At 36.8% G+C, this 26,899-nt stretch overlaps 2 protein-coding genes across 6 annotated transcripts in view; one reads left to right on the top strand and one right to left on the bottom strand.

The window, feature by feature from the left end:
• The window catches only part of SPATA17 (spermatogenesis associated 17), a 204,505-nt gene extending 195,002 nt beyond the window's left edge, over positions 1-9,503 (bottom strand). Inside the window, exon 1 of the mRNA XM_061185311.1 lies at positions 9,396-9,503. Coding sequence (XP_061041294.1) covers positions 9,396-9,463 — 68 coding nt within the window. The 5' untranslated portion in view covers positions 9,464-9,503. The remainder of the gene's footprint in view (positions 1-9,395) is intronic.
• A 287-nt stretch (positions 9,504-9,790) lies between these two features.
• Positions 9,791-26,899, top strand: part of GPATCH2 (G-patch domain containing 2) — a 173,204-nt gene continuing 156,095 nt past the window's right edge. For 4 of the 5 annotated variants that reach the window (XM_061185304.1, XM_061185306.1, XM_061185308.1 and 1 more), the window contains exons 1-3: positions 9,791-9,937; positions 19,726-20,445; positions 25,606-25,667. In XM_061185304.1, the coding sequence (XP_061041287.1) occupies positions 9,882-9,937; positions 19,726-20,445; positions 25,606-25,667 (838 nt within the window). In that variant the 5' untranslated portion in view covers positions 9,791-9,881. Of the gene's footprint in view, positions 10,104-19,725; positions 20,446-25,605; positions 25,668-26,899 lie in introns of all 5 variants that reach the window. The other variant, XM_061185305.1, reaches the window with a different exon arrangement.

Below are 26,899 nucleotides of genomic sequence, written 5' to 3'. Positions count from 1 at the left end.
CTTATATACCTTTAGAAAACTATATATGGTTTAAAATGATTGCAAATCTTATTTATTTTTCTCATAAAGGCAAATTTGACTTAAATTTTCTTAACAAGCAAAACAGGCCACAAAGAGTTAAACTAATAAACGATGGAATTGGAGGAGGAAAGCAGAAAAAAGAAAACAAAATCAAAATGCTCTACCAATTTTAAAATAAGTTCGGAGTTTTCTTCATTATTTATTTTTAAAGACAGAAGTCAGATCAAGTCACTCCTCTATTGAAAATCCCCTATGACTTCCTACCTTAATCAGAGTAGAATCCAATATCCTTACTATGGCTTAAAAGCCCCAAATGATCTGGTTTCCAACCCTGTCTTGCAGCACATTCATGCAGGCTTCTGAAAACAGGGCCATAGCACTTGAGGTTACAGCTCCTGAAGGCTCATCCCTGAGATCCCTATCTAGTAGTTCTACTCATCCGCTTTTATTAGGACTCTGTTCAAATATTACCTGGTCAGAGGCGCACCCTCAGACCGCTCTATTTAAAACAGGATGTTTGTTCACGCTTTGCTCACCCTACCTTGCTTTATTCTTTTTGGTTACAATCACCCCAAGACAAAATATTATATGTAAGTTTATTTATGTTCTGTCTCCCTCATGACTCTTTTGTTCACTGCTGTATCCTCAATACCTAGAACAGTCCTTAGCACGTAATAGGTGCTCCATCCATATTTAATTAATCAGTGAATATTTAATTCATAAATATAGTACTGAGAATCTAAGTAGAGTGCATTAAGTTCTCATAAGAAATGTTAGAAATAAGTTACCTTCTGAATAATATTAAAATGTAAAAAAAATAAATAAAACACAGCCTGTACATGAGAAGTCATGACAGAGAGGGACAAGAATTAAAAAGTAGCTTAACGAGGAGGGGCAAGATGGCGGAAGGGTAAGACGCGGAGATCACCTTCCTTCCCACAGATACAGTAGAAATACATCTACACGTGGAACTGCTCCTACAGAACACCCACTGAACGCTGGCAGAAGACGTCAGACCTCCCAAAAGGCAAGAAAATCCCCACGTACTTGGGTAGGGCAAAAGAAAAAAGAAATAACAGAGACAAAAGAATAGGGACGGGACCTGCACCTGTGGGAGGGAGCTGTGAAGGAGGAAAGGTTTCCACACACTAAGAAGCCCCTTCGCGGGCGGAGACTGCGGGTGGCGGAGGGGGGAAGCTTCGGAGCCACGGAGGAGAGCGCAGCCACAGGGGTGCGGAGGGCAAAGCGGAGAGATTCCCCCACAGAGGCTCGGCGCCGAGCAGCACTCACCAGCCCGAGAGGCTTGTCTGGCGGGCAGGGCTGGGAGCTGAGGCTCAGGCTTCGGTCGGATCGCAGGGAGAGGACTGGGGTTGGCGGTGTGAACACAGCCTGAAGGGTCTAGCGCACCACAGCTAGCCGGGAGGGAGCCCGAGAAAAACTCTGCAGCTGCCGATGAGGCAAGAGACTTTTTCTTGTCTCTTTGTTTCACGGCGCGCAAGGAGAGGGGATTCAGAGCGCCGCTTAAACGAACTCCAGAGACGGGCGCGAGCCGCGGCTATCAGCGCGGACCCCAGAGACGGGCATGAGACGCTAAGGCTGCTGCTGCTGCCACCAAACAGCCTGTGGGCGAGCACAGGTCACTCTCCACACCGCCCCTCCCGGGAGCCTGTGCAGCCCGCCACGGCCAGGCTCCCGTAATCCGGGGACAACTTCCCCGGGAGAACGCACGGCGCGCCTCAGGCTGCTGCAACGTCACGCCGGCTCCTGCCGCCGCAGGCTCGCCCCGCCTCCTCCGTACCGCTCCCTCCCCCCAGCCTGACTGAGCCAGAGCCCCCGAAGCAGCTGCTCCTTTAACCCCGTTCTGTCTGGGCGGGGAACAGACGCCCTCAGGCGACCTACATGCATAGGCGGATCCAAATCCAAAGCTGAACCCCGGGAGCTGTACGGACAAAGAAGAGAAAGGGAAATCTCTCCCAGCAGCCTCAGAAGCAGCGGATTAAAGCTCCACAAACAACTTGATGTGCCTGCATCTGTTGAATACCTGAATAGACAACGAATCATCCCAAATTTAGGAGGTGGACTTTGGGAGCAGGATATATTAATTTTTCCCCTTTTCCTTTTTTTGTGAGTGTATATGTGTATGCTTCTGGGTGAGATTTTGTCTGTATAGCTTTGCTCTCACCGTTAGTCCTAGGGTTAGGTCCGTCCGTTTTTTTTTTTTACTTAAAAAAATTTTTTTTTCCGTAATAAATGTTTTCTTAATAATTTTTTCCTTATTTTCTATTTTTAAAAAATTAAAAAAAATTTTTAAATAAGTTTTTTCACATTTTTTATTTTAAAAAATAAAAATTTTTTTTTCTTAATAAATTTTTTTCTTACTAATTTTTTTCTTATTTTTTCTTATAAAAAATTAATAAATCTATTTTTAAAAATTAAAAAAATTTTTTTTCTTAATAAATTTATTCTTAATAATTTTTTTCTTATTTTTTATTATAATAGCTTTATTTTATTTTATATTATCCTCTTTCTTTCTTTCTATTTTTTCTCCCTTTTATTCTGAGCCGTGTGGATGAAAGGCTCTTGGTGCTCCAGCCAGGCATCAGGGCTGTGCCTCTGAGGTGGGAGAGCCAACTTCAGGACACTGGACCACAAGAGACCTCCCAGCTCCACGTAATACGAAACGGCGAAAATCTCTCAGAGATCTCCATCTCAACATCAAGACCAAGCTTCACTCAACGACCAGCAAGCTACAGTGCTGGACACCCTATGCCAAACAACTAGCAAGACAGGAACACAGCCCCATCCATTAACAGAGAGGTTGCCTGAAATCATAATAAGGCCACAGACACCCCAAAACACACCACCAGACGTGGACCTGCCCACCAGAAAGACAAGATCCAACCTCATCCACCAGAACACAGGCACTAGTCCCCTCCACCAGGAAGCCTACACAACCCACTGAACCAAACTTAGCCACTGGGGACAGATACCAAAAACAACGGGAACTACGAACCTGCAGCCTGTGAAAAGGAGACCCCAAACACAGTAAGATAAGCAAAATGAGAAGACAAAAAACACACAGCAGGTGAAGGAGCAGGGTCAAAACACACCAGACCTAACAAATGAAGAGGAAATAGGCAGTCTACCTGAAAAAGAATTCAAAATAATGATAGTAAAGATGATCCAAAATCTTGGAAATAGAATAGACAAAATGCAAGAAACATTTAACAAGGACGTAGAACAACTAAAGAGGAACCAAGCAATGATGAAAAACACAATAAATGAAATTAAAAATACTCTAGACGGGATCAATAGCAGAATAACTGAGGCAGAAGAACGGATAAGTGACCTGGAAGATAAAATAGTGGAAATAACTACTGCAGACCAGAATAAAGAAAAAAGAATGAAAAGAACTGAGGACAGTCTCAGAGACCTCTGGGACAACATTAAACGCACCAACATTCGAATCATAGGGGTCCCAGAAGAAGAAGAGAAAAAGAAAGGGACTGAGAAAATATTTGAAGAGATTATAGTTGAAAACTTCCCTAATATGGGAAAGGAAATAGTTAATCAAGTCCTGGAAGCACAGAGAGTCCCATACAGGATAAATCCAAGGAGAAACACACCAAGACACATATTAATCAAACTATCAAAAATTAAATATAAAGAAAACATATTAAAAGCAGCAAGGGAAAAACAACAAATAACACACAAGGGAATCCCCATAAGGTTAACAGCTGATCTTTCAGCAGAAACTCTGCAAGCCAGAAGGGAGTGGCAGAATATACTTAAAGTGATGAAGGAGAAAAACCTACAACCAAGGTTACTCTACCCAGCAAGGATCTCATTCAGATTTGATGGAGAAATTAAAACCTTTACAGACAAGCAAAAGCTGAGAGAGTTCAGCACCACCAAACCAGCTTTACAACAAATGCTAAAGGAACTTTTCTAGGCAAGAAACACAAGAGAAGGAAAACACCTACAATAACAAACCCAAAACATTTAAGAAAATGGGAATAGGAAAATACATATCGATAATTACCTTAAATGTAAATGGATTAAATGCTCCCACCAAAAGACACAGACTGGCTGAATGGATACAAAAACAAGACCCATATATATGCTGCCTACAAGAGACCCACTTCAGACCTAGAGACACATACAGACTGAAAGTGAGGGGATGGAAAAAGATATTCCATGCAAATGGAAATCAAAAGAAAGCTGGAGTAGCAATTCTCATATCAGACAAAATGGACTTTAAAATAAAGACTATTACAAGAGACAAGGACACTATATAATGATCAAGGGATCGATCCAAGAAGAAGGTATAACAATTGTAAATATTTATGCACCCAACATAGGAGGACCTCAATACATAAGGCAAATACTAACAGCCATAAAAGGGGAAATCGACAGTAACACAATCATAGTAGGGGACTTTAACACCCCACTTTCACCAATGGACAGATCATCCAAAATGAAAATAAATAAGGAAACACAAGCTTTAAATGATACATTAAACAAGATGGACTTAATTGATATTTATAGGACATTCCACCCAAAAACAACAGAATACACATTTTTCTCAAGTGCTCATGGAACATTCTCCAGGATAGATCATATCTTGGGTCACAAATCAAGCCTTGGTAAATTTTAAAAAATTGAAATCGTATCTAGTATCTTTTCCGACCACAACGCTATGAGACTAGATATCAATTATAGGAAAAGATCTGTAAAAAATACAAACACATGGAGGCTACACAATACACTACTTAATAACGAAGTGATCACTGAAGAAATCAAAGGGGAAATCAAAAAATACCTAGAAACAAATGACAATGGCGACACGACGACCCAAAACCTATGGGATGCAGCAAAAGCAGTTCTAAGAGGGAAGTTTATAGCAATAGAAGCCTACATCAAGAAACAGGAAACATCTCGAATAAACAACCTAACGGACAAAGGATTAATCTCCAAGATTTACAAGCAGCTCATGCAGCTCAATAACAAAAAATCAAACAACCCAATCCAAAAATGGGCAGAAGACCTAAATAGACATTTCTCCAAAGAAGATATACAGATTGCCAACAGACACATGAAAGAATGCTCAACATCATTAATCATTAGAGAAATGCAAATCAAAACTACAATGAGGTATCATCTCACACCGGTCAGAATGGCCATCATCAAAAAATCTACAAACAATAAATGCTGGAGAGGGTGTGGAGAAATGGGAACACTCTTGCACTGTTGGTGGGAATGTAAATTGATACAGCCACTATGGAGAACAGTATGGAGGTTCCTTAAAAAACTAAAAATAGAACTACCATACAACCCAGCAATCCCACTACTGGGCATATACCCTGAGAAAACCATAATTCAGAAAGAGTCATGTACCAAAATATTCATTGCAGCTCTGTTTACAATAGCCAGGACATGGAAGCAACCTAGGTGTCCATCATCGGATGAATGGATAAAGAAGATGTGGCACATATATACAATGGAATATTACTCAGCCATAAAAGGAAATGAAATGGAGGTATTTGTAATGAGGTGGATGGAGTTAGAGTCTGTCACACAGAGTGAAGTAAGTCAGAAAGAGAAAAAGAAATACAGTATGCTAACACATATATATGGAATCTAAGGAAAAAAAAAAAAAAAAAAGGTCATGAAGAACCTAGTGGCAAGACGGGAATAAAGACACAGACCTACTAGAGAATGGACTTGAGGATATGGGGAGGGGGAGGGGTGAGATGTGACAGGGTGAGAGAGTGTCATGGACATATATACACTACCAAACGTAAAATAGATAGCTAGTGGGAAGCAGCCGCATAGCACAGGGAGATCAGCTCGGTGCTTTGTGACCACCTAGAGGGGTGGGATAGGGAGGGTGGGAGGGAGGGAGATGCAAGAGGGAAGAGATATGGGAACATATGTATATGTATAACTGATTCACTTTGTTATAAAGCAGAAACTAACACACCATTGTAAAGCAATTATACTTCAATAAAGATGTTTAAAAAAAAAAAAAAGTAGCTTAACATAGGGTGAACATGTAAAATGCCTACATATCAATATGTATGTGTAGAAATGAATCACTTTGCTGTACACTTGAAACTACAAAACATTGTAAATCAACTATACTCCAATATAAAATAAAAAATTAAATTAAAAAAAAAGAAGCAAACTTAACCCATCACAAACTTCCTGGGTTCTAATTATTTAAAACCCTAAAATGTGCTGTTTGTGAAGAGAAATATACAAAAACGATATGATTAACTCAGATCAGATAAAAGAGGATCAATATTAATATTATAAGTTGTATGTTACTGCATTCAATCTGTTTAAAGAAATAATAAAAATAATTTTAAAAAATTGCAAGTAGGATTCAAAGGTGAAACATTTTGCACATTCAAAAAAGACCAATATATAGCCAATAATGAAGAGACACACACCAGTACACATATATAAGCTAAATAACATGACATAAAAGGATACCACACAGTGGAAATTCAGTGGAATTCAGTGGAAGAGGGGCATTTTGAACTCATTCCTATTAGCATTTGACAGATCAACTAGATGAAATTTAAATAAGGATATGGGGAAAATGAACAATATGATTAATGAACATATACCAAATTCTTCTTTCCACAAATAGGAGAGTATAAATGACCAATAAGTCACAAAGAAATCTCAGTAATTCAGAAGAATAGAAATGAAACTAGGAAGTAATAGTGAAAGTTTAAAAAAAAAAAAAGGCCAATACTTAGTCAAATAACAACTGTGTATTATCTTTGTGCCACCCTGTAACATCCTAGACACAATATTCAGTCTCTTTGATGAGTAGACCACCAAACATGAGTGCCCACCAAACATTTCTTGTGGGAGCAACTTCCCCAAGGGCTTGGACAGGTTTGATAATGCACAACTCTACCCATGCCCCTAGCTTTCTTATCACATCAGCTACCACCCTATTTGCTTTTCACTTCTTGGAGTTCCAAACCTTTCCCCTATGTTAGGCAGAGAAGCTTCTCTCTTCCTGGGTGGACACCCAGGTCCTGGAGGATTCAGGTGCTAATCTAAGCACTTAGTCATAGTATATTTTTCCCAGCAAAGTCACGTTTCAACTTCAGAGGCAATCTGGTGCCAGCTGTTAGGTAGAAACATTTTTGCCACTGCCTTGTTACCAACATAGAAGACATTAAAACAAACCAAGAAGAATTAAAATTGTTTCTTCCAACTCTGGTGCCTACATGCTAACGGAGTTGAAACGGTATGCTCGTGCCATTTGGATTTCTGGATCTTGGTGCTTCCTGTGAGTTAATTCATCAAAACCAGTGTAGTGGGAAGAAAATCTTGTCTAGTATGGTAGTGAAGAGCATAGGCCTTAGAGTTGGGTTTTACGGTTTTGAGACTTAGTAGTTGTATGACCTCATACAAATTATCAATCCACCTGAACCTCATTTTCTTTGCCTCATGTAAAGAAGGAATAAATATATAACTTGTACGGATGTTTACAAATTAAACGATAGGCCCATACACCATTTTTTTTTCTTACAAAGTCTCCCTTTTTATGCAAAATGGGGCCTGACAGGAACTCTTGCGAGAAATGCAGATTTGCTGGCCATAAGTGAGACCCACTGAATCAGAATCTGCATTTTACCAAGACCCTCAGGTGATGTACACTGAAGTTTGCAAAAGAACTAATCTAGTCAATAACAGATGAGAAATGACAACAATTTCTTAAGGAAATTGCCCATTTATTTTTTCATATACTAACATTTTATATGGTTTTTGCTCCTATGCTAATCAATACCCTTTTTTTTTAAACTAGGCAAACTTGGAAATTTTGATTCCTTCGTGATCTTTAGAGACTTTCCTTCATACTGAAAATATTAATAATAATAATAAATGAAATGGAAGGAATGCCAGCCTATTCTCATCATGGCCTTTGTAGAGCCCTAGTTTTTTCTCCAAACCACCTCCAGCTTTGGGAAAATGTGCCCATTGTCAAAAGTCAGGAGATGGGGACAAAGATTAACACTGAAATCTTTAGAAAAAAATTATGTCTGTTTGCAGTTGCGTGACACTTCACCAAGCTTTTCTACAACACTGTTCTCAAGCTCTAAAAATATAAATTAATACATTAACTTGTAAAGTTGTGAAAACCAAATGAATATTATATGGAGAAGTTCCTAATGCAATGTCCAGCATATAATCAGTGCTCAAGAAATGTTAGGCATTTCCCTTCCTGTTCATGCTTACTCTGTTGTAATTATCTTTTAAATGCCTATATTCCATATTAGGCTGTGAACATCAGAGGGATGGAATTTATTTCTTTTAGATATCTATGTCATAAATACAGGACCTTCCACATAATTTATCTATAATTATAGATAATACATAATTTCTGTCTGTAGCTATTTTTCATACATTTATGTAAACCAGGACCAATGATTGATTGAAAGATTCATTTATGGAATTATTAGACAAGTGATTATTGTGCAGCTAAGAGGGATGATACTTATATATCTCATATATTATCTCACAACAGAATGTAAAATTAAATTGTGATCAAGTGCTGTAACAGGTACACGGTGCTCTAAGAATGCAGTAGGTGAGAAAACTGTTAGAATAAGAAGAGCTCAGCAAGATTCTGTGTTCTTGGCATATTTTCCATTGGTCTAGCATGTCACTATCTTCTACTAGGGTCTGATTTACTTTATTTGGATTTTTTCTTAAGCTGGAAAATCTCCTGAGGGACTGCTTCCAGAAGGCCAGTGTTCAAATGAACCTCTAGTGAGAAGATTAGGTGTAGAGAGATGGATAAGGCCGCTAGTGTCTTCCTTAGCCCTCTTTTATTAATTAACATATTGGTACTGATTATCCTGTCAGAATAGTTTAGATACTGTCACTTCGGGAAAACAATTGAGTCACAGAACGGTTGAGTTCAATGATATTTGTGACATAATGGAGGTTCAAATCCCCAGGTAGATGGGGGATACTCTGAGCTCACCCAGCTAAGGAGCCTGGGCGACCCCAGTCAGGCCATTAATCCTTCTACAAGGAGGACACAGGTTTCATCACATTGCGGAGTGATGATGTCAAAGGAAAACACTTCATTTTACAATTTTATTTATACTGGAATTTTAAAAATCATCTCCAGCTGATAACCATGGCCCCCTGTATCGATAATACCCCTGTATGCTAACACTACTTTTAAATTTGCCATTCTGTTTGCAGCCCACAAATGACGAAGGGAAGTGGGTGGTACTCAGCGAGTTAGGGAATTTGCTCATAGGAAGCTCCTGTTGAGGAATAACGGGCTGGGGATGAAGCCAGGCCTTTTCGCGCTCCCCCAGTTGATGCCCTACCTGTTCCTGTAGTAGTACTGATGTGCTACACTCGTCGACCGAGCTTGCAGCCGGGCTAACGTGGCCATAGCCTCAGCGCGCCAGCTGCACCACTGGAGTTACTCTCGGTCTCCTAGGCAACCGGGCTAAACCATTCCGCTGGTCCCGGGGGTTCAACTTTTCGTTGACTTTACACTTTCTCCCTCACACTGTTTCAGTTTCCGGAAGGCTAGAAAGAAAAATTAAGAAATTTTGCTTATGAAAAATTTCAAATTATTGGCTTCTATATCTTCTGCGAGCAAAAGGAGGAGATTCTCAGAGAAGGAAGCTGGGGTGGGGGCGGGGAGGAGAGCTAATGGTTGCTCCTGGCATCCGGTTTCCGCCTCCAGTCGGCTTCCGGAAGCTCAGCTCAAAATGCTGAACTGCTCCTGGGAAGCCGCTGGTGCTGTGGTAGTTGGAGTCTGTTCTCGGGCCTGAGCCTCGAGGCCAGGCTCCTGGGTGTCGTTAATGTTCGGGGCCGCCGGGCGCCAACCGATCGGAGCTCCAGCCGCCGGGAACAGCTGGTGAGGCTGGCGGCCCAGGGGATGGGAGATCTGGAAAGGGTGTGATGGCCGGAGGCCGCTGGACCTGGAATGGAAGGGGGAGGGAGTTGTGATGGATGATCTGAAGACCTTTAGGCCTTGCTCTCACTCGTGCCTGGGATGGACGCAGTTTGAGGAAGGCGTTGAGGTGTGTGCTAAAGATTTGCGAAGGAATACAGTTAATGCTTGCTGATGGCTTGTCTACCACGCCACGATAATTTAGGCGTGAACCTTTCTGTACTCCAGGAGCAATTCATTTCCTCATTGATTGTTGACAAGACGAGGGTACAGAAGAATGTGTCTTAATATAGGCCTTATTTCCTCATTTGTCTTTTTAAATTTACTAGATTATCCCAGGTGTTTTGGAAGATCAAATCCCAGAAATCTAGACTCCTGGAAGTTTAGTAGTGGAGGAGACTTCGCCTTCCTACCCCGGGTTTTTGGAGTAGGAGTAACCTACCAGTTTCTGCCCCTTGAACGTTCCATTCTAGTTCAAATAAGATGTGCATGGGGTGTCCCCTGAGAACATGTAAATGTCAGGATTAAATTTGGGAGTTCGACTACAGTATCATACCACCAACGCCACTTTAGAATAATAAACTGCTTTGACTTGTCAGAGTGTTTTCACAAATACACACACTTTATCTTTAGGACAGCCCTATGCTAGGAGATTATCAGAGGCGCAGAATAGTTAAGTGACTTGTCCAGTGTTGCCATGCATCCTTTAGTCCTAGAGCTAGAAGCTGGGTTTTGGATTTCTAGTTGAAAGCTCTGTAATTCCGGTCTTGTTTTTCCTCCCAAACCCTTTTCCTCCAAGTCTACCTAAGACTAACAGTGAAAGAAGCAAAATTTCCACTGACTGTTCTCAAACATAAAGTGTTGAACAACAGGTGAAATGCAGCTGTAATATGTCTGTCCATTCCTAGATCTGCAGCAAATGAGAATATGGGGGATTCTAGTAGTCTGTGGTCCGAAGAATTTCTTTTGCATCACCTATCACTGAAAAGTTAAAAGAATATCTTGCCTAAACTGTTTTGAATGAGATCATATCATTATAGACTTGTTTATGCTCCTTTTTAAAAAATTTTTTAGTTGAAATATAGTTGATTTACAATATTGTATTAGTTTCAGGTGTCCAGCATTGTGATTCAGTATTTTTACAAATTATACTCCATTGAAAGTTATTACAAGATAATGCGGAGGGGCAAATTAGGGGCATGGGCTGAAGACATACAAACAACTATGTATAAAATAGATAAGCAACAAGGATATACTGTATAGCACAGGGAACTATAGCCATTATCTTCGTTATGCTCCTTTTAAATGCTCACATTTTCCTGTGAGAAAAATAGCACTTTTTTTTTTAAATGAGCCTTTTTTTTTTTAAATGGTGAAGCAGTTAGCATAAAATAAAACACATAGTTCTTAAGTGTTTAGTATTTTTAGTTTTGGCAGTTGTATACACTGTAACCACAACACAAAACAAGATATGGGACATTTCCATCACCTCAGGGTTCCCTCTCCAGGGTACCTTTCTTAATGTTTCACCATTAAGCATCTCTTTAAGGGGGGGGGGAAGACAAAATGTGTTCTGTAGACTGGTCTGCTCTTGTTATAGTGATACTGATTTGTGCAATAAATGACTATCTAATTTAAAAGTATGACTCTTTCACCTCCTTTCTCACCCTTCCACCTTCCACCCAATTCATGGTTAGGTACCTCTTTATAATATAGAGAAACCCTCTTTTAGTTCTCTATTTTACTTGACATGGAATTCATCCTTTCTTATAGCACCAGAGTATAACATAGTGCCTGGCATGTTATCAGGGTTTTTGAATGGAATTCTTAAATCATGCCTGATTTGACAGAATGAGTGTGTTCCAGAAATTTGGATCCCTTTTTTCTAGTTCATCTGTGCAACCATCACTTTATTCAAAATTTCGTAATGGAATTGTCTTTTTCATTCATTGATCATACATTTGCTGTACTATGCCTGTGTGTTTTATGCCAGTGACGAAATATCAGTGCCACTAGGGATGCTACTACTAAGCAGTTATTTGGTGCCGAGTTTTAAGTACATGTATTATCTCTTGTAAATTTTTTGAGGTAGGTGCTGTTATTTTTTGCATTTAGGAGGTGGTGAGACAGGAGCAAATGTAGTTTAAATATATACCCAAGTATCATATTTGCAGTATGATTCCAGTATATCTAAAAGAAAAAATTCTTAACTATCCTAGCATACTGCCTATGTGTCCGAATGAGATACCATATCACAAGGAGTATATAAACCGGAAAGTATATGCCCAGATTCGTTAACCAGGCTAGAATTCCTGATGTATCTAACTCCCATCTTGAGTTCAACTTCTTCTCCAATGTCCAGGCTGGTTTTTCAGTTTTCAGGCACCACATGGGTAAATGTAGATGATTCCTCTCTTTCTTAATAATTTGTTAAAAGGTAGAACTGATATATTATTTTATAATTTAAAAGCCTAAGGAAGAAAAGTTTTATACAATTAAATAATAAAAGTTCTATGTTTTTTTGTGTGTCAGGAAATACGTTTTTTGTGCAAGTTATTATAAGTAGTTCATATTATATTTTTATAAAATCTTTGTAGCTGGGAATGTCTATCTTCTCTTCCTGCCACCTCATTCACATACAATTTTGAAAGTAGGGTCCAAAAAGTATCTATTTTGGTACTTAAAATGTTAACCTGCCTTTTAAAATTTGATTCATTTAATGGACAAATCACATTTAGAATTTTGACACACTTTATTACTTTTTACTTTATTAGTGATTTATATTTAAAGTCAATTTCTGAGGTGTTTTTTTTTTTTGAAAGATTTTGAAGGTTGAACTAAACAGATTTTTTAAATTAGTTCTTGATAATGAAACTATTGAATCATTATTGATCTACTGAGGTATAGTATCTATTTATTTCACTTTATGTGGCTTTGCTTTAAAAAAAAACCCATTACAAATAAACTATTGATTCTGGACCTTTTCTTCTATCATTTCATTTCTATTTGCTATTTTGATTTTCTTTAGGTCTGGAAAACTGCATAGTGAAAATGTGCTTTTTAAATAACTGCCTTTTTTTTTTTTTTTTTTTTTTGCCTTTTGTCTTGAACTCAGTTTCATACTGTCAGGTTTGTCTGAGTCAGGTTTCTGTAATTTGAAATCTGGATTGTTCAAATTTTCAGTCAAATCATATATTTCCTTTGTTATTTGTTCATTGTCATTGGTTTGTTCATCCAGCAGACTTTTTTAAAACATCTGTTATGTGTCAAGCATTATGCTAGGTATTTGTAATTAATATTCAGTTGTCTTCATTCTCATTCCTATTCTAGGAATTCAGAATATATTCAAAAATATTGAGTAGTCACCATGTATGAGCAATGCATGAGACTCATTTCCTAAATATTAGAAGGTCGCCTAGATGCACTTTAATATATGCTTGTTAACCAGAATTGTTATGAATTATTTTTTAGGCTTTACATTATTTTTGTTTGTTTTAGACTTTGACTTTATTTCCTTAGGCAGTTTTTTATTCAATAGTTTACTTTTTGAAAGTGTTTACAGTATAAGGAAAGAAGTTTGAATAACTCTTGAAGTCGTTAAATGAAGAAAAAAATCAAAAGAATGATCTTCACATTTAAATAATGAATGAGCTGCCTTATTAGATCACTATTTGGAAAGTAGAATTAGAAAATCAGTGTTTGGAAAGTAGAATTCGATTTTTTTTGGGTAAAGCCATGTATGATCTGCTTTTTGTCACGTTGCTAGGGTAAGGAGGAAAGAAAGCTTTCTGGGGGTTCCCGTGGTGACAGAAGTGACAAAGTAGTGGCTGCCAGCAACGCCTCCAGTTGAGTGCAAGTCAGTAGAACTTTTGCTCCCATCATGGGAATGAGTTTTTCTGTTTGGTGGCGAACCTTGTGGCTCTTAACTTGGAAGGATGATATCCTTTCATCTTTTTTTTTCTTATATCTGTATATCAGTAGGATAGGAGTAGGTCAAATACAGAGCATTAATTTTTTTTTTTAACCTGAGATTTTTGGTTTTGTTTTTTTTTTTAATCGATAGAAGTCTTGAAGGAAGTGCTTAAATTTCTTGAAATTGTATGCAAGATTTTTGCAAATGTCTGTTAACTCCTCTCTCACCATCATTCAGAGAGGTTCAAGAACTCAGAAAAGTTGATGGTCTTAGCTTTTATTATGACATACTCAGGATTCATAGTACAGTTTGTACCTTAAAAGAAGAATGATTTGCTATTTCAATAACAATTTCCTCTTATTTGTGTGTAGAGGTTGTTGAAAGATGAAATAACTGCTCTCACACATAAGTACCCATTCTTATCCTCACAGAATCCCTACAGGATAGTCATTATACACATTTTTATGATGAAGAAACAGAATCAAAAGATAAGTAATTTGTCCAAGGTCCTCTGGCTGATGACTATAGTATAATTTAGCTTCCAAATTCTTGCTTTGACTCTTAAAGCTCATGTTCTCTACAGTTTCCTCCCAGCCTTTTTTTCCCCCTAGTGAATTCTATTCCATATTTATTGCCTAGTGTCAATGTAAAGTTATAATTAATCATTTGCATGTTTCAGAATAAGATAGATTCCCCCACCCCCCATGCTACTTTTTTAAAAAACAGAGAAAAGATTACTTACAATTAATGGTTTATATAGATAAGTCAAGGAATTTCTAAACTAGCCCAAGTGTTACCATTTAATGTTAGAGTTATTCTTAATTTCCTATGATCTGTCCCAAAATACATAAATAGAGTAAATTGAAGATGTAATCTCTTAATCGGTTACTAGACTGAGATAAACACTTGTTTGGACAAATAATATTACCATTAAGGAAGGAAATCTGTAAATTCCTATGAGCAGCAAGAATCTTAATCAAACTTTAGAACGTTCTTATGAATCATATTTTGTTAAATTAGTCATAAAATTTAGCCCTTGATGTGGCATCTTTAAGGCTCATCATTTGCCTGTTTAGTCTCCCACGGTCATGGTCTACACTATTATGTGTTCATTTTCATCTGTTTGGCTATTTGCTATATACTTTTAAGACCAACCAACCTTTCCTATCTTAAGTAAAAGCTAACGTGAATATCAAGGCATGCTAATTCCAAAACTATTTTCTTCTTAAGCTTGTGGTAGTAATAGTATATATTCATCAGCATAGCTCTTGACTATGTACTGTTGGTTCACTGTTTTTGTACTCACTGAATTTTTATTCATACAGAATCTAACGTGTAAATCGTTATTCCCTTAAATTTTTGAAGCCAATTGAACAGTTGTATTTAGCAATAGGTACCTTTTAGCGCTCCACTCCTAAAATTACTTAACTTCGTAGAAGATCTAATCTTTTACAGAGATGAAGATGAGAATTTTACCATGTACGAGGTGGTAAAGAGTATTTAATTTTTTTTTCCTTAACTAGATATGTGAAAGCTGTAGTCAGTTACCCTTTAGGTATATCTGGAAGATTTTTGTTTTATAATGAACTTGGTGGGTTTATTCAGTAGACACACATGTCCATCCTCTTGTTATAGTTATTTTATCGGTATCCAGAAAAGGAAATTATTCCCTAATTTTCCCATATATGCTATATTTTTCCCTTCTAGGAATAGTAGTTATTGCCATTACAGGCTTCAAAAAAGTAATAATCATTGACAAAATAGTTAGTTGTTGGTTATTGGGGGGAATTTGTTTTGTGGGCTTTCTTGGACTTCAACTCCTGCTATGCCTGCCTCTACATTGTTGACTCCCTTTGAGGCCCTTGGTTCTTCGGTCAACTTGTCAGTTCTTTGAGGACATAGGAGCAGTAACTTAGGACTAGGGCAGCTTCCTGATTCTTCTTCCTTGAACCAAAAACATTCGAAAAAACCCTTAAACTCAGTGCAGTGTTTTCTACATTAACTGATCTTCCTCACACTAGAGCATACATTGTTTAGGAAGGCCTTTTCTGAATTAATTAGAACTTGGTGTTAAAGGAAGCCAAGGAGAGAAATTCACTCATTTTGCTGGATGTTTAGTGTTGCCTGGAGGAGGACAAACAAACAAACGAACTTGACCTTTGGCCAAATATTCTTACCTGAAACTGGCTCATCGGTTTCTGGGTTGATCATACATTTTATAGATTGCTCAGCACAATATAATACCACCGAAAAAACCAAAATGCTTATCTACTCAAGTCACTTCCTTTTACAAAATCCAACTTTATATAAATAGTGGGACTGTAATTTTATTCTATTCATTTGGACTAGCTTAAGAAAACGATTAGTGAAGTGTTCTCTTAGACATTATACTCAGTGCAAGCTATTCCCAAAAGATTTCATTTCCGTTGGGTTCCAAATGAAGAGAAACTGCTTTATAGATGTGAATATAAAACTTACAAATTAGCTAAGTGGTAATTCACTGGATTTTACTATAATTCAGTCTTTAAAACTATGGTTGCTTAATAAACATAGATTTTTGTACAGAAAAGTTACGTATTTCCAGTTTTCGCCTCCAGTAAGAAAGGGGTTATTTAAGAAAATATCTTTAGGATAAAATGTTGCGGGGCAATGGTCTTCAGTAACTGCCAAGGCAAAGGAAATAAATGAGCTATTGATCATGTGATGGTCTCTTATAATGACTATTTCTGTGAAGCTTGTTGATGCCACTTTTACCTGAGAGGTGTAAGTGAAGCAGCTTGACTAACTATAATAGTACTGGCTCATTTACAGGAGTTTTGGTTGAGATTGACTTGCAGGACTCTGGTGAGTTGAAACTAAAGGGGAAAAAGTGATTTGAACTCTGAATGTCACTTAAATGTATTTTTTCCATGTTTTTATAGGGGTTTTTTTGAAAAGCTTTTTAAAGTAGTTTTTTAGTTGATTCATGTTTGAATCACATCATGGAGTAAATTAGATTCTTCTAGTTAAAATATTTTTTATTTTCTCTTAAGAAAATCAATATAAAATCAGATAAGGCTGGCACAATTTTAATAATGTTATAAAGAAATTTTGCTTTCATTTTTAGTAATATTATTGGTTATATTTGGTTAAACTGCATTGATCACAGCAGTATAATGAATTAATTTAAATGAAATTAATGAATAGTATCAAATTTCAGTAGATTAAATCTGATGTGCTAAGCTTTTTCTAATATTAGGACCATTACATTTTCTCTTCTAAAGTAAAGCACTAAAGTTTAACTTCCAAAATAACCTGCAATTTTAGTTGGAGATTATATTCATGCATTGAGTTAATTAATTTCATATTACTATTTAGAACCAGTCATTCACCCATTGATAAGAAAACTGTTTCTTCAAAAAGTAAATTCCTCCAGAACCAGGTGATACTGAGTCTTCCTTTAGACAAAGGATCTTTATTGTAGTACATGTTAAACTGGCTTCCAGTGAATTTTTTTAAAGGTACAGTATTGTTTTCTGAGATAATAATTCTCAGACTACGTTTCCTCCAAAGAAATAGTGTTAAAGGAAAAAAACAAAATATTCATTGCAATAAAGGGAAAACAAAAAGGCAATTATTAACATTTAGGTATTGAAATAAGATCCATTTGGCTTATCAATGTAGTTGGAATTGTAGCCCTTGTATTGGCTTAATGCTAATTCCTATGTGATGCATATTTCTCTTCATCAAATTCAGTGTTCTGAAACCCGAGTAACCTTTTAAAGGCAAAAAACAATTTTTAGCGGCCCTCCAGAGTTCATTTACAATATATATATTTGAATCACCATGTTTTTGAAAAATGTTTGTCTATATAGACTTTTTGTTTATTCATTCAGAGTGTCTAAGGAGATAGATCTGGAAAATACAAACCCACATTAACTGAAAGACAATGTCCTATTACTTAATTGCTCACAGTGTGCATTTTACCGAGGACTACATCCCTGGTTCTTTGAATTTGACTCACTTTCGCCACCCAACTGCCCAGTGCCTTATGTTGATTCAGGTCTCCCATCCCTTTTTTCTGTTCAGAAGAATGTAATGCTTAACTGTGAGTCATCAGCTTTACATAGATGCGTATTAAATCTGTCTCAACAATAAATAGTATCCCCTGCTGCTAAATCAATCATAAATAAAAATGCAAACCAGATACTGGACTTGTGTAGCTGTTCTTGGCTGTAGTTGGGTGAGCATTCAGGCTCTGGAACCAGATTGCCACAGTTTGAATCCTGCTTCTACCACTTCCTACATGTGTCACTTTGGGCAAGCCTCCCTTAAATCTCTGTTTCTGTGTATTTCTGCTACCACCTTATAGGGTTATTATGTGAAAATGAAATGAGGTAACGCATATGAAACACTTAGAAATGAGCCTGGCACATAATAAATACTCAAGTGTTGGAAGCCTTATGTGTGTTTCGTATTGTAAGTGTTAAATCCAGTTGAATCACACGTGTGTTTGTTTTCAAGTTATCATTAAAATGAAAAGATCAAGCTGAAAGTCGTTAAAGGGAACTTGTGAACACCTGAAATTATAGACTATAAAGATTGTATGTAGACCAGGGGTCAGCAAACTATGGCTGGCCATCACTTGATTTTGTAAATAAAATTTTATTAGAACACAGCCATACCCATTCATTTCCATATTCCTTATGATCGTCTTGGCCTTACCATGGTAAAAGTTGAGTAGTTGTGACAGAGACCTAATGGCCTGTGGAGCCTACAATATTTTCTACTTGGTCCTTTATAGAAAATTTGCCTACCCCTGCTATAGACTCTAGAAACTATACAGTCCTTTATAATTGAGAATATTTTGATCCTAGGTGCTTCTAGAACTCAGTTTAAGAAATGATTGTTCATGATCTTCATAAGAATGGTGCATATTTGAATTACCTGTAACGTTTAAAAAGTAAAATCATGTGTCTGGGCCCTGTTGGGTTTGGAAAGGACCCATACAATTTACAAAGATTCCCAAAGAACACTAATGTTTATCCTTGCTGACTAGTGGATGATTTTCTCACATAGTTCAGTTTTTTGTTTTTTGTTTTTGTAAGGCCTAAGAGACTGCTTCAGAGTAACGGTAAGAAAAATGATGGGCCATTTTAGATCAGTGGGGCTCCAGGTTGAATACGAACAGAGTTTCTGCTGCACTGGGTTGCGAGGTTAGTGTGGTCTCAATATATGCCTAGCGTTTGGTTAAATTTTCTTTTCACATATATTACAAACCTTGAACGTAGCTGCCTATTTTTCTGTCTGCCTCGCATGTCATGGCAGTGACTGGGTAGAGCATGTGGTGAGAAGAGGGTTGTATGTTTCCTTGTTTCCTTAGAAATTAGTGTGTGTGTGTGTGTGTGTGTGTGTGTGTGTGTGTGGGTGTGTGTGTGGTGGAGCAGCAGGAGGACTGAGAAAGTTCTCTTTACTCTGCACGTCTGCTCTGAAAACTGGCTTTAGGAAAAGGGCAGGAGTAGACTAAGGTATGGTGATTTAAGAGAACTAACTTTTCCATAATTAGACAGTAAAAATATAAAATCACTGGGCTCTTTCATTGCTAATATTATGCTTACTCTATCTTGAAGTAATTCCTGTGTTTAATAAAAGCACTTATACAAGAAAAAACTTAAAAATGAGTCAGAATATTTGGAACTGTAATATCTTAGATAGGAAAATTAAGCAGCTTTTACACAGTTCTTTATAATAACTATTAATTCTAGTCAGATTTAGAATGAATTGTGTGCTGCCATAAACCAGGTTAATATGGTTGACTCTGACTATTTAAATTTTTTTTTCTCTCTTTAAAAAAATGTAGGCATTTCAGTCGAACCATGGAAGAACTGGTTCATGATCTTGTCTCAGCCCTGGAGGAGAGCTCGGAGCAAGCTCGAGGTGGATTTGCCGAAACTGGAGACCATTCTCGAAGTATCTCTTGCCCTCTGAAACGCCAGGCCAGGAAACGGAGAGGGAGAAAACGGAGGTCGTATAATGTTCATCACCCGTGGGAGACCGGTCACTGCTTAAGTGAAGGCTCTGATTCTAGTTTGGAAGAACCAAGCAAGGACTATAGAGAGAATCACAATAATAATAAAAAAGACCACAGCGACTCTGACGACCAAATGTTAGTGGCAAAGCGCAGGCCATCATCGAACTTAAATAACAACGTTCGCGGGAAAAGACCTCTCTGGCACGAGTCTGATTTTGCCGTGGACAGCCTTGGGAACAGACCTCTGCGCAGGAGGAGGAAGGTCAAGCGCATGGCAGTGGACCTCCCGCAGGACAGCGCTAACAAGCGGACAATGACCCAGCCCCCCGAAGCTTGTAGAGATCAGGACATGGACAATGACAGCAGAGCTTACCAATATCAAGAGTTCACCAAGAACAAAGTCAAGAAGAGGAAACTGAAAATAGTCAGACAAGGACCAAAAATCCAAGACGAAGGAGTAGTCTTAGAAAGTGAGGAAACAAGCCAGACCAATAAGGACAAAATGGAATACGAAGAGCAAAAGGTCTCAGATGAACTCATGAGTGAAAGGTGACTTTTCTATTCTCTAAATATAAAAATATGTCTCCAGTGTTTGCCGTTGAATGTGTTTCGGATTTTAATTAGTTCTATTTTAAAATAAGTATAAATTATAATCATGGTAGTGATAGTACTGTTTAACCATGGTTCTATTTACTTATAATTTATGATGTTTAGCGCAAAGCAAAATTGCTTGTCTGATCTATAAAGTCTTTTGATGGTGTTATAATGACTTAATTTTCAGCTACAAAGAGAAAAGGAAATGGATTTTCAATGGGAAAGAATGCTTTTGAATAACAGCACATTTATAACTGTTAGAATTGCATTTATAATTATTTACTTGTTTAATTATAGAGCTTTAGCCGTTGGTGCTTTTTAGTGTCACGGTTCATCAGTTTATTCTGATTCCTGAGAACCAAAGTTGATACCACGTCACTGTGAGTGGCTAGATATTTTAAGAAGTCTGTAGATTGCTAGGAATTCTGATCACTTATGAATTGTAAAACCCAACTTATAGTCTAGAAACTCCTGATCTTGTCGTTAGACACATGGGAGAAGCAGTAATCCTTTGGCAGTTAGTCTAATCTGTCCATTCTAGAAAAGAGGTATACCACAATGATAGCTGTTAAGGACTGTTTTGACACCTTCAAAAGGTAAGTGATCACTTTTCTTTTACACAGAACTAATGTTACCTGCAGGAATGAGAAAACATTGACACTGTTCATCCTTTTAAGCATGTCCTTGAAATCAAATGCACAACTGTGGTCAAGAAAAAAATATTCTTTAAAAATGGTCTGGGAAAGAGTATTTGATTTTTAATTGGTAAGATTGGCATCATTTTAATCATGTGGATTGTGAGCTATGGATCTCATAAGCGCATATATATATATTTTTTCTTTCCCCTTGTAAATGTGGTTACAGATATGCGTAGGACCTGGTATAAGTTTATAGAATGGACCTTTTATTAGAGGTGGTTTGCTATTTATGTAATTTTTCTAAAGAACTAAAAATTACATAAATGTTTCAGGAAGGTTTTGAGAAGTTTATGGTACCTGCTTTTCTTCCAAGATAATTGTCATTTTTATACTGGAATGAGAATTATTTGTATGCAAGTATTGGGCCATTGTGACTGAGGACCATCTAGCTTGACTTGAAAGTAATTATCTTGCTTAATTGCTGGGAAGGAGGGTGTGTGGCAGTGGAGATAAATCCTCAATTCTGGATTATTCACAGATTACCTGCTTTCTGGATTGATTGTATAAGCCCCTCCTTTTATTGATGTCTTCCTTTTATTGACAGACGTGTACCCTGGACTAGAAATGAGATAAAACTCTCTTCATTTCTTTTCATTGTAAAAAAAAATTTGAGCATTAGGTGCCATCAGGCTACCCAGCAGTCAACAGCCTAAGTACAAATTTTCAAAAAGGATGTTTTCACTCTTGAATAAATTAATTTTTTTTCCTCTTATTTTAAACTTACCTATACAGCTATTCTTTGTGGTCACTTAAGAGTTAGGTGCATATTCCTTCTGTGGGAAAATTGCTAAATATTTAAAGTATCTTCCCAACAAGAATAAGCGTTTTTTGAGACCACTTCCAAAGCTTTCCTACTATAAAAAGCTATATATTGCCTTGGAACTGATTTATAGATAAGAACGGAACTACTTCACTCTGTGTGTGTGATTTAACACACATTTGAATAACTACTGTTTACTGTTCACCACTCATGGTCCCAAGACAAATAAGACAGCCCCGGTTCTCTTCAGCCTCATAACCTGGAATAGCCAAACAAGCAAATGATGAAAAAGAAATGTGCTGAGCGGAAGGTACTGGTGAGGGAAACCTTCCTAAAGAACTGTGACTGAAAGCCTTGTTCAGATATCGAGGAGTTAAGGCGGATCATCCCAGGTAGAGGGAATAATTTATGCAGAGACATGGTTGTGAAGCAAGTGCTATGAATGTGGGAAAGTATAGGTAATGTAACTGCATTACATAAGTGGGAGCGGAGACTACAGCAATAATTGTGTTTTGAAGGCCTGTGTGCTCTGGTAGTTTGGTTTCATCATATAAGTAATGGGAAGTCAGTGAAGAATTTTTAGTCAATTAGATTTATATTTTATCAAGATACCTGACCTTGACAACAGTGGCTCGTTTAGTTTTGGCTGATCTCCAGTCCATCCTTAACAGGGAGGTGAATTATGGCAGCAATAGTAGAGGACAAAAAAAATATGGGAGCAGTTTTAAGAGTTGGAATGAGTGGAAGGTTGGCTGCCTCTATTTTTGGGAGGATGAATGAGAAAGAGGACTCTCAGATGATGCGCAGGTATCAAGAATAGAAAATATAGGAAATGAACAGATTGGGGCAGGGGATTGGGATTGGTATCCATGCATTAATTCAACAAGCATTCATGGAATATATTCTCCTCTAAATACTGTGCTATAAAAGTCATACTAAAAACAAGTGGGAAGAGGTGTCCTTGAAGATAAGCCATAATGACCCTCAGCTCCTGAAAATGGAAAGCCTTGCTTCTGTTTAAGTTCTTGTTCTGATTTATTGTACCCACTAACAACTACATGATATACTTGGAGCAACTAGCTAGATGTCAATTAGATGAAATGTAAATAAGAAAGCATGTTGTTTAAAACACGTGTAAAAACATCTCAAAGTAGGCCAAGGATCGTTAAGGGCTAAGAGCTGATCTTAGAGAGGGAATTCTGATTTTCTTGTATCTTTAAGAAGAACAGCAGGCAGAGAAGAGAGAGGAGATAGGGATACCTCTTGGAGAAAAGACATTAAAAAAAAAGGACCAGAGATGGGGATGGGAAGAATTTAGGTGGGAGCCCATCCATGGAAAGCCTTGATATCTAAATTTAAGCCAATAAATCTGAGGAAGTAATTTAAGAAATTTTTTTTGAATTTAATTGAATTTAATTTTTTTATACAGCAGGTTCTTATTAGTTATCTATTTTATACATAAGAATTTTAATAGACTTTTTTTTTTTACACACACATATGTACACACACACATATATGCACCTGTGTGTTTTATAAGCTTTCTTTTAGAATAGTTCTAGATTTACGGAAAGCTTGCAAAGATAGCACAGAGAGTTTCTGTATACCCTGTTCCCATACATCCTACACCCAGCTTCTCCTATTGGTAATATCATCTGTTTACTATAGTACATTTGTCAGAACTAATGGGCCAATGTTGACACATTAACGGAAGTCAATACTTTATTAGAATTTCTTTTGTTTTTATTTACTGTCCTTTTTCTGGTCCAGGATCCCATCCAGGATACCATAATATTTTTAGTCAACCAGTTTTGTTTTGAAAAGATGAACCTGGCTATGTGTAGAATAGATTAAAGGGGGTAAATCTGAACTCAGAGAGACTGGAAGACCATTGTACCAAAAAAATAAATAAATAAATAAAGGCACATAGATTCACAGCCCTTTATCTGCAAATCTGAATCCTGAAAGCTGTGAAAAACTAATTAATTTGTGGCCAGACCTAACTTGACCTGTATTTAACATGGATATTCCTTCATTTAATTGAAAAAATATATTAATATGTTTGATTACGAAGTGCTACCCCAGACTCCTCTTAGGCATTTTAGAATGTACCTTTATAAAGTGTAAAAATGTATGAATTTTAAATACTTTTGCCTCGAGGGTTTCAGAAAAAGAATTTAACCCAAGGTATGTATGTTAAGGCCCTCTATTAGAGTTGTGTTGATGAGGGTGGATGAGAAAGCACTACTCAGTCACAGGGAAAAAAAAAAATCCATAGTAGTTTGGACAGCTAAATAGCAGAAAGATAAAGTTTCTGAAGTGTTTTTAATACTCTAACAGCACTATGTATAGAAGAGCATACCTGTTTGTAAATAAGAAAATATGTATCGACATGATGCTTTTAAAAAGTATTGTTTTCTTTCCTTAACATATGTGCAGGATAGCTTCATACATTCACTTAATTTGAAGAAAGTTAAAGAAAAAGGTACTAATTCAGTTTCTTGGGAGAATGTGCCACTTAAATTTTTATACTTTTTGTTTATATTTATTTTTTAAAAATCAAAAACTGAAATATTTTATATTCAGAAAAAGTATGTGGATTTAGAATTTCATCTATAATTTTAATGCTGAACTCCCAATTTAAATATTTTAAAACAGATTAGGATGCTTTTTTTTTTTTTTTTAAACTAAGATTACAGAATTCTCCCTGTTGATGGAAAAGTGTTGTAATTTAAAAATCACCTGGGGTGATTTCCTGATTGGTTAGAATTAAGAATTACAGTAAAAAGAGAATATATGAGAATTTTTAAGAACATCACTCAATATTCTTTAAAAACTAAACCCCTTATTATCTGACCTTGTCCTTGTGGTTTTTTTAACTAACTAGACTCTCATATAAGCATCTCTTCTGGTAAAACTAAGTGACAGTTTAATTCATGTCAGTTGAATATTTACTATTTATTTTCATTTATATGTTAAGTTTGACTCTGTATCATACTCTCCAACTTCTGTGGAAATAATAAGAACCCGTTATTTTTGTATACTTCCTCCTTAATAATTGGCAATATTCATTTTCTGCTCAGAGAGACCTTAGCTTTGATTTAATGGATTGTTACCATTGTAAACTTTTTTCCTCCTTGCCAAATAATAGAGTTGTTGGGAATTCTTAAGTAATGTCTTTTCTGGAATATTTGCAAATATGCTTAAGAAAAGTAATTCTATCCCAGGCCCTTGTATTTATTTCATGTGCTGAAGAAAGCCTGAGCCTGCTTTTGATTGAGACTTTCCCCATTTTATTGAGCAGTGGTGTTCAGGGCTCAAGCTGAATTGCCTGGAATAAGAAAGGAGCAGTAAGCATTTGATGAAAGCAGATAATAAAGTGCATCAATTGTGTCAGCACCTCGTTGCAGTCACATCTGGCTTGCTGTCAGAGTCCCATTAGATTCCTGTGGTTTTATGTGCCAAAAATAATATGCCCTGTAGTTAATGGAACCGGGATATTTGCAGTTTGATTAAAAAAAATCATCTTATTTTCTTTCAGATCTTTGTCAGGCTTAAGTTCCATCTCTGAGCTGCCATGTCTCTTTAAAATTTGACAACTGAGAGATCAATTGTTCTTTTGATCTGTTTTTTTTTTTTTTTTCTTTTCCCTTATTTTAGTGATTCCAGCAGTCTCAGCAGCACTGATGCTGGTTTGTTTACCAATGATGAGGGAAGACAAGGTACTGAGATGCTATTTTTCTATCTCTTTGCGAAAAACGCCTTCATTTTCAAGTTGTGCTTATTACTAGTTATTTCATAAATTGATGACTGCAATCCATTTACCTTAGTGCAATCCACACACTACTTCGTGGACTGGGGTTTAGTTCCTTTCCATGCTATGTCTTCATAACCTAAAGTAGTTAATTATCTCCAAAAGCTAGTCTGTGGAGCTAATAATGTTAAGGAAGGATTAGCTTCCTTGAGAAAGCTTTAACATACCTCAAGTCTTTTCAATTTTGTCTCTTTTAGCAAGTTCACAAGACCCTGGTTCTCATTCTCCACCTGGTTCCAAATGTATTTAATTCTGTTTAAGCATTAATAAAGGTGGATTTGCAAGTCATTTGTCATTTTTATTCAGCTGTGACATTTATTCATCCTATCCAGTTTGTAAGTCATTAGACCATTTTCCTGAATTCAATACTGTACACTGTTAAACAGTAATGTCTTGCAACTTACATCTTTCCCATCTTTGAAATTTCCTGAAGTTTTTCACACTTTAACGTGGCATTATTTTGAAACTACCTGTCCCAGTAGAAAATATGAAAACCTTACTAAGGGGGCAGGATACATACAAACGAATACTTATCATAAGTGTTTTCTTCCTTTCTTGAGATCTTTAGAGGAAAGCAGTCATTTCTAAGGGAAAAAAAAACCCACAAAATTTATTTTTTTTAATTATAAATAGTTTAATGATGTTATGAAAAAAAGGATAAAATAATAGCTGCCCCACAGTTTTTTTCTTAGTCTTTTCCTCCTCTTGGCAGTACAAATTAAGTAAATTAAATTATTATTCCTTTTTGCTTACTTGTAAACCATTTGTCCCTGATAAATAGATACATAATTGTTTTGAAGACCGTAGACTTCACTGAAATATGTTAGAACCTCAGGGCTAAGAGTAAGCTTGACTACCTTGATAATATACCTAAATTCTTGTTAAAACACCTATGTCTACCCAAAGTTATGTTATAAACATTGCCTTTGGTAATGAAATGAAATGAAAACACTTTTTTAAAAAATAACGTTTTGACAAGCCTATCCATCTTTGAGAAGCATTGAATGGCTTAGAATAATCTGCTAGCATTTATTGTGAGCCTATTACGTTTCATATTGCTAAGTGCTTTTTTACATTTAACTTACTTTAAGTTCTTGTTTGATTCTTAATACAACCCTATGAGATCTCCCCCTCTTTTTT

Source organism: Eubalaena glacialis, chromosome 3 (genome assembly GCF_028564815.1).
Source record: "Eubalaena glacialis isolate mEubGla1 chromosome 3, mEubGla1.1.hap2.+ XY, whole genome shotgun sequence".
Classification (NCBI taxonomy): domain Eukaryota; kingdom Metazoa; phylum Chordata; class Mammalia; order Artiodactyla; family Balaenidae; genus Eubalaena; species Eubalaena glacialis.
This window is presented reverse-complemented; position numbering and strand designations above follow the sequence as displayed.